Genomic DNA, 13,107 nt, shown 5'->3' on the forward strand with positions numbered 1-13,107 from the left:
TAGTAATAAGTCAAATATTTTCTCTCATTTGACAAGATTAAGAAGGAGTCAAACTTTGATCCTCTTAATAATTATAGTGAATTAAAATGGAAATAATAATAATAATAATAATAATAATAATAATAATATTGGCCTTATTTAGAAATGATTTAATTGCTAGTTGTTCAAAACTATGACTCATCAAAGAGAATCATATCTCTATAATAAACCTTTGGTGCTTTTTCCTTTTTTGACGTAGCATTTAATATTTTCAATAAAACTAAATCAGTATATAAATGATTATAAGTAGTGGTGAAATTATTGCAAAGTACCTTTCATACACTAATTTCTACACAAAAAATGGAAAAATTATTCCATTTTCACCTTTTCATTTCAATTTTTTTCTCAATTTTGTTTGCAGTTTGGGGCAATGAAAATTATTTTTCACCCCTAAACTCAACTTTTATTAAACAAGCTAAAGAAAGATTTATGTCTCTTGATCCATCTAAGCTTTCGGATCCTCCAATGCCATCCTATGCTTTTACTATTTACCATCGCGATGTATTTGAAAAGTCAAAGTTCAAGAACTATGACTCGTTACTTGAAAATAGGCTTGCTCGATGTGAGGATAGAGCAAATTATATCGCTTCAATTCTTGATGACAACAACAATGTCGAAGAAGGTGCAAATTATAGTATCCGCGAAAAGGTTCCAAAATCAACAAGTATTTATTTTGCACATGGTGAGTATGTTGCGTCTTTTTTGCTAGGCAGTAACGAAGTCAAGACTTTATTACAAATAGACACAGGTAGTGATTTAGTCTGGTGGCAATGTGGACCATGTGAGGCAAATAAGTGTTACAAGCAAGTTGATCCTTTATATTTCCCTACAAATTCGAAAACATATCGAAAAATCGATTGTAAGTTACATAGTTCAAGATGTTTAGATAATGTGGACAAAACTTATAAATGTAATTCTTATAATAATGAGTGTAACTACAATATTAGATTTATAAGTGGACAAAGATCAAAGGGTTTTATGAGTGATGATGTGATTACTTTTGCTTTAGACCATCTACCCATTAGGGTTACATTTGGATGTGGTAAAGATCAAATGGGTCGAGCCAATTTTAGTGGTTACTATTCTGGGATGGTTGGTCTTGGACGAAAAGTAAATGTTGGTTCATATTCATTACCATCACAATTCGGGTCAGATTTAATGTCCATATGTCTACCCGGATTTTATTCGGGTAAGTCATCTACTCTTAGTTTCCACACCGCCACGTGGCCAAGGACAACATCGGCAGAATTATTACAAAATAAAAAATTTCCTTTATTTTACTATGTCAATCTTTATAAAGTTTTTATTAACGATAAAGAAATTCCGGTCCACCCATCATGGTGGACTTTTACAAAAGGTGGTGGTGGTGGAGTCCTTGTGGATACAGGAACAACTATTACTCGATTTCCTAAGGATTTGTATACCGTATTTCGTTATACATTCTTAAGTGAAATAAAAGATATACCTCTGGTTAAAGGTCCGTCGAAGATTCTAGACACATGTTTTAAAGAGGATCCAAGTGGACGAGAGTTGTACTTTCCCGTTGTGAAGTTGTACTTTGGCGGTGTAAACCCTAATAACATGTTGTTATTGGCAAAAGATAGAGTTATGGTACACTTACAAGGACATTATTGTTTGGGTTTCATGGGGTGGAATAGATCTCATTCAATAATAGGAAGTAATCAACTTCAAGGTATAGGATTAACTTTTGATACATCACAAAATACTTTGTCATTTGATTTAGATGCATGTAGTTGAGATTTATGAATTTAATGAAAAATGTTACAATTTAAAGTTTGTATCTTTTATTTATTTGTGAAATATTAAAAGATATGGACATTTATAGATGTCGTTGTTTTTCTTTGGTTCGAATCTTGTATATGTTACTAGAAATATGGTTGCATTGGTGAATCGCGTGATAACTTATTGTTATTTTTCTTTTATTCGAATTGTGTATATGTTATCGTCTCATGATATGTGTTCATACGGTTATAATCCTAAAATTAGGGATAAACATTTGATTATTTCGGTTGAACTTTGTATTATTCGATTTCGATTGAGAAAAATGTTATTTTCTCTGAACTAAAACAAATTTGGTTTGATTTTTCACTTTTAATTTCAGTTATGTCATATAAGATAATATGGATTTGAATCTAATATATTTGAATATCTATTATAGTGAATGAGAAGCAACAATTAATCTCAAATCAAATAAATATTTGTTTCTCAATGAATGCTTAATATACAATTTGTGAATGGTGAAACTACATAAAATAAAGTTCCTAATATAGCATATATTTCCATGATATTTTCAATACTATGTTTAGGAATTTTTTATTGCAAAATTAATTATGTTTCTTTCTTTGATAATGTTAAAATCAAATGGTATCAAATTCTGATCCTCGTAGTGATTTTAGAGATGTTAAAAAGGAAAATAAATAACTATTGACTTCTAAAATCTTTTTTTTTTCTTTTTTTTCTTTTCCTTTTCTAATATATTTCCATGATATTTGCAATACTATATACAAGTGCAAGGAGTGGTAGACATATCTCAAACCAAATCAAGCAATTCGAAATATAATGGAGAAGTTCCTCCGTACACACCTTTTATTTCAATTATTTTCTCAACTTTGATAGTAGTTTTGAATTAACTTTTGATACTGCAACAGATACTTTGTCTTTTGAATTAGATGCATGTGATTGATTGAGTATCAATGAAAAATTTATGAATTTTGCCATCTAAAGTTGTATCCAAATCTACTATTGCTACTTCCTCCGTTCAATTTTAGTAGTTATGTTGTGTTTTTCCAAAGTCAGTTTGACTAATTTTCTAAGCTAAATTAGAACATATTAATTCTATGCTTTAAAATAAAAATTTATATATTTAAAAACTATACTGAAATTACTACAAATTGCTACTTTTTTTTCATGTCATATGATGAAAAGATACATCTTCAACTGTTAGTCAAAATTCATATCGTTTTACTTTAAAAAAGGAAACTATGACAACTTAAAAGGAACAGAGGAAGTACCTTTCGATGAATCAGTTTCATACCCCACTTCCAATCTAACAAAGCTGGAATAAAAAATTTAAGATGTATATGTGAGATCTCGGTCATATTCTAGTCTAGGGGCTAGTTGTGTCTAATCGCAATCTTAAATAATAAAGTTCCAAAATAGGATAAAATCCATTAGATGTTCTTTTTTTAGGAATTTCTTTTATTAAATTAAATATTTTCCTTAAGTTTGACCAAAATATAAAGAGAATCATATCTCTATATTTAACTTTGTGTTTCTTCTTATTCACATGAGCAAATTCAAGCAATTAGCAAAATAAAAATGGAAAAGTTTCTCCATTTTCACCTTATGATATCAATTTTATTAATTCTACTTGTTGTGTTGGAAAATGCAAATTCTCTATCACCCCTCAACTCAACTTACATCATGCAAACTAGAAAAAGATTTATGTCTCTCGATCCGACTAAGCTTCCCGATCCTCCGATGCCATCCTATACGTTTACTATTTACCATCGCGATGTATTTGAAAAATCAAAATTCAAGGACTACGACTCGTTGCTTGATAATAGACTTGCTCGATGTTATGCTAGAGCAAGTTATTTAGCTTCGGTTCTTGAATCTCAAAATGGTGCACCAGGAGGTGAGACATTGCCCCAACTGGTCCCTAAATCAACAGATATTTTCTATGGGAGTGGCGAGTATGTCGCGTCTTTTTTGATTGGTAGTCAAATGACAAAAAATTACTTGTTATTAGACACTGGAAGTGATTTAATTTGGTGGCAATGTGGACCATGTGAGGCTAATAAGTGTTACAAACAAGATCAACCTCTATATGATTCAACTGTATCCAAAACATTTCGAATAATCGGTTGCACTCATCATGGTAACAAGTGCAGGACTGTAAATCCAGGCTTTTATTGCAATGTAGAAAATTTCGAGTGTAGATATGATATGCATTACGGTGATAATTCACAAACAAAAGGTTTTATAGCAGACGACATGATTACTTTTCTTGTAGGACATTGGTCATCTAGGATCACATTTGGATGTAGCAAAGATCAAACCGGTGAACTAAATTTCAGTTCTTTCGCGTCTGGGATTGTTGGACTTGGACGCGATCTCCCAGATGGATATTCGTTGCCATCGCAGTTTGGGGGGAACGTAATGTCTATGTGTCTACCATCTTTTGATTCAGGAAAAGGATCGGTCCTGAGTTTTCAAACTAGCAAGTGGCCAAGAGCAAAATCAGCAGAATTGTTGTTTAATTATAGGTACCCTTCATTTTACTTCGTAAACATTTATAAAGTTTTTATTAACGATAGGGAGGTTCCGGTGAGCCCCTCGTGGTGGAATTTCAATGGACCTATGATGAACGGTGGAATGTTCGTGGATACAGGGACAAGTTATACAACTTTTCCTCATGATTTCTATACTGTATTCCGTTACATATTCAGAGAGGAAGTGCAAGATATTGCCATGGCTGAAATTCCTGTCCAACCTTTCGACACTTGCTATAAGGAAGATCCAAATGGTCGCGATTTATACTTTCCTGTAGTGAAGCTGTACTTTGGGAGCGTTAACTCGAGCACAATGTTGTTTCTGGCACAACAACGAGTTGTTGTGCACTATCGCGGGCTTTACTGCTTGGCTTTCGTTGGATGGAGTAGTGAGAGATCAGTATTAGGCATGAATCAACTCCAAAGTGTAGGATTAACTTTTGATACTATAGCAAGTACTTTGTCATTTGACATAGATGCATGTGATTGAGTATAAATATAAAGCTAAACTCTTTTTATCTCTTGAGAATCTTCGTCTTTTTTATTTCCTGCCAAACTATAACATAGTAAGTTGGAGTATTCAGCTGACACAGTGGAGATAACTTAAAGTGTCATAGCAATGATTGAATTATACATATACAATGATTATTGTTTTTTTAAAACACAAACAAGATTTAGAAGCAAAGTATATCATTAAATTAGCATGTCCTCGTTTAATATCGACATTATAATCTTTATGTAACGTGTTCACCAATCAAACTATCCTTTCGTGGGGACAATAATCTGATTCTTTTCCCCTGAAGTGGACGAATATTGTTGGACAGAAGGAGTATAATTGATGAGATGTAAATAGGAATTTTAATTAATAAAGTTCCTAAATAGCAGATTCCTTGAGATTTATTAATGCTCTTTTTAGGAATGTCTTTCTTACAAAATAGAATATTTTCCTTAATTGGACAAAGATATAATTGAAGAGAATATTTAAATATGTGTTTCTTCCTATTTGCATAAACAAATTGAAGCAAAATGCCAATGGAAAAGATCCTCCATTTTCATCTTTTCACTTCTATTATTTTCTCAATTCTACTTTTTGTGTTGGGAAATACAAATAAAAATTCTCTATCACCCCTCAACTCAACTTACATAATGCAAGCTAGAAAAAGATTTATGTCTCTCGATCCGACTAAGCTTCCCGATCCTCCAATGCCATCCTATACTTTTACTGTCTACCATCGCGATGTATTTGAAAAATCAAAATTCAAGGACTACGACTCGTTGCTTGATAATAGACTTGCTCGATCTCATTCTAGAGCAAGTTATTTGGCTTCGGTTCTTAAATCTCAAAATGGTGCACAAAGAGGTGAGGTGCTCGAGCTTGTCCCAAAATCAACGGATACTATATACAGAAATGGTGAGTATGTCGCGACTTTTTTGATTGGCACTCAAATGATCAAAAATTACTTGTTAATAGACACTGGAAGTGATTTAGTTTGGTGGCAATGTGGACCATGTGAGGCGTGTTACAAACAAGATCAACCTCTATATGATTCTACTGCATCCAAAACATTTCGAATACTTGGTTGTAATAAATATGGTTTAAGATGCAGGACTGTAGATCCAGCCTTTCATTGTAATCAAGAAAATTTTGAGTGTCGATATGATTTGGTATACGGGGATCACGCGCAAACAAAAGGTTTCATAGCAGATGATTTGATTACTTTTAATTTAGACGATCATCGAACCATTAGGATCACATTTGGATGTAGCAAAGATCAAACTGGTGAAAAGAATTTCAGTTCTTTCTCTGCTGGGATTCTTGGCCTTGGTCGCGGCGATGGTCAATATTCTTTGCCATCGCAATTTGGGGGTCACATAATGTCTATGTGTCTACCAACTTTTAATTCAGGAAAAGGATCAGTTCTAAGTTTCCATACAAGCAAGTGGCCAAGAGCAACATCAGCAAAATTGATATTTAACTATAAGTTCCCTTCGTTATATTATGTCAACATTTATAAAATATTTGTTAACGATCGAGAAGTTCCAGTGAATCCTTCATGGTGGAAATTTAAATCAGATATGGGTGGTGGAATGTTGGTAGATACAGGGACAACTTTTACCTTTCTACCTCATGATTTTTATATCTTACTCCGTTACGTATTCAGAGAAGAAGTACAAGATATTCCTATAGCCGAAGAACCAAGCAATACTTTCGACACTTGCTATAAGGAAGATCCAAGTGGTGGTAATTTATACTTTCCTGTTGTGAAGTTGTACTTTGGCAGCGTAAACTCGAGTACAGTGTTGCTTCTGACACAAGAACGAGTTATTGTGAACCATCGTGGGGTTTACTGCTTGGCTTTTGTTGGATGGGATAACGATTTTTCAATACTAGGCATGACTCAACTCCAAGGAGTAGGATTAACTTTTGATAGTTCAACAAGTTCTTTGTCATTCGACATAGATGCATGTGATTAACTTTTGATAGTTCAGCAACTACTTTGTCATTCGATATAGATTCATGTGATTGAGTATAAAAATTGGTACTAAATGTTATTCTATTTTGTTAGTCGCATCGATAGGTGCCTTGGAACAAATTCTTCAGTCATTTTACCAACCAACAAGTCTTTCATTCATGCTCTCAATTTAAGAAAATCTTTTACTTATTAGACAAAATAATATATAGGAGTCAAATTTTGCAGTTATGATAAGAAAATCTACTATGATGAAAATTGAATTTACATATTAACTCATTTTTTAAAATCTTTTTTGTTGTTAGTCAAATCATGTATTTACTTGTTTAACTCTATACAAGTTTCAGTGTCTACTTATGTATATCCAAAGTTAAAAGACATAAACGTAAAATGAAGCCAAGTTAAAGACAGATTTATGTATTATGCCTAAAAGGTACTTGCTAGTAGACACTGGCAGTGATTTAGTTTGGTGGCAATGTGGACCATGTCGAGTAAATAAGTGTTACGAACAAAAATATGAACCTTTATATGATTTAACTAAGTCAAAAACGTATCGAGAACTTGATTTCATTGCACAAAATACAAAATGTTTATTAAAGCCCAAGGTTTTCGAATGTTGTGAGTATGATAATACATTTGTCAATGATTACAAATACGTGGATGGAGCAAGAACAATAGGTTGGATTGCAGAAGACGTGATTACTTTTGTTTTTGGACCAAAATCCGGTAAGGATTCTTTTTAGATGTGGCAGAGATCAAACAAGTGGAACAGAGTTAAGTGGTGAATATTCGTTACAATCGCAATTTGATGCAGATATAATGGCTATATGTCTACCGGAATTTTACTCCACAAGACCATCAACAATTAGCTTGCATACAACACCATTTAAGAAAAAAACATCAGCAGGACGAATACCATTCCAAATTCCCTACATTTTATTTCATCAAATCTTTTTAAAAATTTTATTAACGACAAGGAAATCCCATTGTTCCCATCATTGTCGAGGAATTTTGGAATTGGCCTGACCGGTGGTTGCATTGTGGATACAGGATCAACTGATACCAGTTACCGTGAAAGAATTTTATCGTGAATTCTGTGATACATTCAGAAAGGAAGTACGAGGTATTCCTTTGTATGAAGCTCTACTTGGAGATTTGACACTTTTTATATGGTGAATCCAGGTGTGGTACCAACTTACCCCGTTGTGAAGATGTACTTTGGTCACCAAAACCTAGAAAATTTGTTGTTATGTCAGAACAACGAGTTGTGGTGCATGAGAGGGGGCTATTCTGTCTGGCATTTACGAAATGGAAATACCACGTCGCACTTATATGAAGTTATCAACTTCAAGGTATAAGATTAACGTTTGATACTGCGACTAATACTTTGTCTTTTGACTTATATGCAAGTAACTGATTGAGTATCTACGAAAAAAATTTAGAAATTGTTCCCAAATCTACTTTTACTAGCTTGTGTTCATTCTAAAGATATGACATATGAGCCCAACTCGACCCCAAAAGCTAAACTCGACTCCAAAAGCTAGCTCATGAGAGATGATCGTCCAATTTAATATAAGCGGGCCGCTAGTCCATTCACCAACCAATGAGGGACTTTGACTTATTTTAACACCCCTCACACTTCACGCCCAAGTCCAACCGAAGTGTGGACCGGGAGCCTAAATGGTGATGGTCCTTACTCTGATTTCATGTTAAGTTATGACACACACCCTAACTCAACTCCAAAATTTAACTCATTAGTGAGAATTGCTCAAGTTCATATAAGCAAACCACCGGTTAATTACCCAATAAATGTGGGATTTTGACCCATTCTAACTCCCCCTTGACACTCAAGCCTACATGGAGCGTAGATCGGGAGCCCAAGTCAATTCCCCAATAGATGTGGGATTTTGACCCATTCAGGTTGGAATTGGACCTTCTATATTGTTCTTGTTTAATTTTAGTACATTAAGAACCAAGTAAGTTTCAATGTCACCTGGAATTTGTTGATCGCGGGATCAAAAGTTACTCTAAATCTGATTAATTTGTTTTGATATATCTGAAGGAATGGTACTATATAGCTTCTTGTTTGAAAAACAACAACTTTGAATGTGTAGTGGAAACTCACCCTATTACTTGTATGTCTTCTTTGTTTATGAAAATCTCACATTTTTTCTGATCCCAATAACATTTTACCTAGAAACTAGTCAGCTCAAATTTATTGGTAATTTCTCAAACTCACTGCAAGAATTTCAAGGAAATGTATTTGTATGTATATTGTGTGATTTGCATGTATCTGAAATACCAATTACATGAGAGATTGGCGAGTGAGGTGGGACAGATCGGCAAGGGTGGTGAGCGTCCACTCGGATACAATATATCTAAAATAAACTACACCTAATTTTGACCTCGTGAATCTAAGATTCATGTGACTAGATGTATCTAGAGGCACCAAAATTGGGTAAGATACGTAATATTGCAGACTAGAGTGTATCTTATTAATTAGCTCTTAAACTAGTAAGATATATGCAAGTTTCCCTTAAAATTAGCCCTACCAGGGGATAACAATCCCAATTTAAAAATTAATCCTTAAAAAAATATTTTTTATTTATTAGAAAAAATAATAAATAAGGAGTCAAATTTTGATCCTTTTACAGTTATACTAAGAAAATCTACTATTTGTCTTTATGAATTAAATATATAATTCATTTTATTGTTGGTCAAAAGATAATCAATTGAATATGCAATTCATAGATTTCATGAGATTTATTAACTCTTTTTTTAGGAATTTCTTTCTTCCTATTTGCTTTAACAAATTAAATCAATTGACAGAATACCAATGGAGAAGATCCTCCATTTTCATCTTTTCACTTTTATTATTTTCTCAATTCTACTTTTTGTGTTGGGAAATACAAATAAAAATTCTCTATCACCCCTCAACTCAACTTACATAATGCAAGCTAGAAAAAGATTTATGTCTCTCGATCCGACTAAGCTTCCCGATCCTCCAATGCCATCCTATACTTTTACTGTTTACCATCGCGATGTGTTTGAAAAATCAAAATTCAAGGACTACGACTCGTTGCTTGATAATAGACTTGCTCGATGTCATGCTAGAGCAAGTTATTTAGCATCAATTCTTGAATCTCAAAATGGTGCAATACGAGGTGAGGTGCTCGAGCTGGTCCCAAAATCAACGGATGCTTTCTACAGGAATGGTGAGTATGTCGCGACTTTTTTGATTGGCACTCAAATGATAAAAAATTACTTGTTAATAGACACTGGAAGTGATTTAGTTTGGTGGCAATGTGGACCGTGTGTTGCGTGTTACAAACAAGATCAACCTCTATATGATTCTACTGCATCCAAAACATTTCGAATCATCGGTTGTGATAAATATTCTTTAAGGTGCAGGACTGTGGATCCAGCCTTTCAGTGTAATCAAGAAAATTTTGAGTGTAGATATGATTTGGTATACGGGGATCATGTGCAGACAAAAGGTTTCATAGCAGATGATTTGATTACTTTTAATTTAGACGATCATCGAACGATTAGGATCACATTTGGATGTAGCAAAGATCAAACTGGTGAAAAGAATTTCAGTGCTTTCTCTGCTGGGATTCTTGGCCTTGGTCGCGGCGATGGTCAATATTCTTTACCATCGCAATTTGGGGGTCACATAATGTCCATGTGTCTACCAACTTTTAATTCGGGAAAACCATCGATTCTTAGTTTCCATACAAGCAAGTGGCCAAGAGCAACATCAGCAAAACTGTTATTTAACTATAGGTACCCAATATTTTATTATGTCAACATTTATAAAGTTTTTGTTAACGATCGGGAAGTTCCAGTGAGCCCTTCATGGTGGAAATTTACATCAGATATGAATGGTGGAATGATAGTAGATACAGGGACAACTTTTACCCGTTTACCTCATGATTTTTATGTTGTTTTCCGTTATATATACAGAGCAGAAGTAGAAGATATTCCTATGGTTGAAGATCCAGGGAATATTTTCGACACTTGCTATAAGGAAGATCCAAGTGGTCGTAATTTATACTTTCCTGTTGTGAAGTTGTACTTTGGCAGCGTAAACTCGAGTACAATGTTGCTTCTAACACAAGAACGAGTTATTGTGAACTATCGTGGAGTCTACTGCTTGGCATTTGTTGGATGGGATAGTGATCTTTCAATATTAGGCATGACTCAACTCCAAGGAGTAGGATTAACTTTTGATAGTTCAACAAGTACTTTGTCATTTGACATAGATGCATGTGATTGAGTATAAAATTTGGTATTAAATGTTATTCTGTTTTGTTAGTCGCATCAATAGATGCCTCGGAACAAATTTTCTCAGTCGTCTTACCGTCCAATTAGTCTTTTTTCCAAACTTCTTTTTTATTATTGCATTCTTGCCTAAGAGAAATATTTGCAATTCTGAATTGGATAGCAAAACAATGATCCAAATACATCCTCTTCTTCACTTTCTTCAAATATGTCCTCACCTTTTAGGTTTCCAAATTTTACAACAAATCCGATTAATTTTATATATATATATTGTTAGTGAAAAAACTTACAAAATAATAAAATTGCAAGATTACAATTGAAAATAAAATGAAGAAAGTAATGTCTTCAGGCTGAGGCGCGGATATCTCGCTCTCTTTAAGGAGATTCAAGCCCACTGCAGCAAATGTTTTCACCGGTCCAGCAGTAGTCCTCTTTGACTTGTCCCCTCCAGGATACAACAGCCTTCACAAAGTATAACTCAACAACTCTGGACAAGAGTTGAGTCCAAAACTCCACAAAAAAGAACACCTCCCTTCAACTAATAAGAACTCTCTTTTAGACTAACTCTTTCACTCTTTGTTTTCTCTTATGAATTGTGTGTCTCTAAAACCAAATGAAGACTACCACTATTTATACTACAAGAAGTCTTCCTAGCAATGAATAGGAAGATAATGGAGGTAGTAAATAGTGAAGATAATGGCCTTAGGAGTTTCATAGGTTACAATGGGAGTTACATAGGTTACATAAGTTACAATGGGAGTTACATAGGTTACATAGGTTACAATGGGAGTTACATAGGTTACATAAGTTACAATGGGAGTTACATAGGTTACATAGGTTACAAAGAGTAATGGAGGAATTAAGAATGAAATACATTGATGGATAACCAATGCTAATGGATGATGTAGAAGTCATCCATTCCAATGTTCATTCTTATAACTCCAAAATAAAGCAATTTAATATGTTAAATATTAATATTAAAATGCTAATAACCTAACAATCCCCCACTCATTTTAATATTTAGATAAGAGAGTATATCAGTTGAAGGAAGACTACTATGCATAATGAAGGTGTGCTCTGCATTGAACCTCCACTTAGTGAAACAGTAACTTTTACTCCAGAGTCGTAGTGGTCTCAGACTTGAACTATGACTGCTTAAGGGAAATAAAATATCACTGCTCACACATAATAATCAAGGTGTTGACATAAGCTTTAACAGCCAGCACGTTATGGCCATGTGCTATCCCGGTTTCATGAGTGCATTTGAGAATAAGCCCCATTCTCATAGGAAGCGACCTACTTCCACACATCACATAGGTGAAATCTGTCGAGAGTGCTCCTGTAAGATTAACACTCCACCCATACGGGCTACAGATATTCATTAAGAGTTTTATCAACTCAACCTTCACAAACTACAGGAAATAATGCACTCACATCATAGGGAGGGGAAAAAAATGTGCATTTTTCACAACAAGTCATCATATGATTAGTTTTTCCCTTTGAACCTGGTTATAGGATCTCTAGTCCCCAAGTTGAGTTTCCTCATATATGACTCAAGGATTTGTAGGCTTCAATCCCATCCCCCTCGATGTGCTCCAGACCTTTTTTCTTGTTAAGGCCTTTGTAAGAGGATCTGCAAGATTATCACAAGATTTGACATAATCAACATTAATGATACCATTTGTCAAATACGATCTTACATTACTGTGTTTCCTCCTTATAGGTCTGGATTTACCGTTGTAATAACGGTTTTGAACTCTACCAATTGCAGCGGTGCTATCACAATGAATTAAAATAGGAGGAATTGGTTTTTCAAAATAAGGAATTTGAAACAATAAATCTCTTAACCAATTCGCTTCCTCACTAGCTGAAGCTAAAGCAATTAGTTCAGCCTCCATGGTAGAGTTAGCAATTATAGTTTGCTTTTTTGATCTCCAACAAACAGCACCACCACCTAAAGTAAAGACATAACCAGTGGTAGAACAGGAATCACCTGACAAAGTGTTCCAATCCGCATC

At 34.1% G+C, this 13,107-nt stretch overlaps 4 protein-coding genes across 4 annotated transcripts; all 4 read left to right on the plus strand.

Annotated features, from left to right (window-relative positions):
• The first annotated feature begins 468 nt into the window (after positions 1 to 468).
• Positions 469 to 1,797, plus strand: LOC107024717 (aspartic proteinase nepenthesin-1-like). The gene has a single exon (XM_015225702.1). The coding sequence runs from the start codon at positions 469 to 471 to the stop codon at positions 1,795 to 1,797; it is 1,329 nt and encodes a 442-aa protein (XP_015081188.1).
• Positions 1,798 to 3,504: 1,707 nt separating this feature from the next.
• Positions 3,505 to 4,824, plus strand: LOC107024718 (aspartic proteinase nepenthesin-1-like). Its single transcript, XM_015225703.1, has one exon. It carries the CDS (start codon positions 3,505 to 3,507, stop codon positions 4,822 to 4,824), a length of 1,320 nt encoding a protein of 439 aa, XP_015081189.1.
• Positions 4,825 to 5,480: 656 nt separating this feature from the next.
• LOC107024719 (aspartic proteinase nepenthesin-2-like) lies at positions 5,481 to 6,809 on the plus strand. The gene has a single exon (XM_015225704.1). It carries the CDS (start codon positions 5,481 to 5,483, stop codon positions 6,807 to 6,809), a length of 1,329 nt encoding a protein of 442 aa, XP_015081190.1.
• Positions 6,810 to 9,755: 2,946 nt separating this feature from the next.
• LOC107024720 (aspartyl protease family protein 2-like) lies at positions 9,756 to 11,084 on the plus strand. The gene has a single exon (XM_015225705.1). The coding sequence runs from the start codon at positions 9,756 to 9,758 to the stop codon at positions 11,082 to 11,084; it is 1,329 nt and encodes a 442-aa protein (XP_015081191.1).
• The last annotated feature ends 2,023 nt before the right edge of the window (positions 11,085 to 13,107 follow it).

This window comes from Solanum pennellii, chromosome 7, assembly GCF_001406875.1.
Source record: "Solanum pennellii chromosome 7, SPENNV200".
Taxonomy (NCBI): Eukaryota; Viridiplantae; Streptophyta; class Magnoliopsida; order Solanales; family Solanaceae; genus Solanum; species Solanum pennellii.

Excerpts from the sequence above, each read along its gene's own strand:
- LOC107024717 (XM_015225702.1), top strand. The coding sequence starts at position 469 with ATGTCTCTTGATCCATCTAAGCTTTCGGATCCTCCAATGCCATCCTAT.
- LOC107024718 (XM_015225703.1), top strand. The coding sequence starts at position 3,505 with ATGTCTCTCGATCCGACTAAGCTTCCCGATCCTCCGATGCCATCCTAT.
- LOC107024719 (XM_015225704.1), top strand. The coding sequence starts at position 5,481 with ATGCAAGCTAGAAAAAGATTTATGTCTCTCGATCCGACTAAGCTTCCC.
- LOC107024720 (XM_015225705.1), top strand. The coding sequence starts at position 9,756 with ATGCAAGCTAGAAAAAGATTTATGTCTCTCGATCCGACTAAGCTTCCC.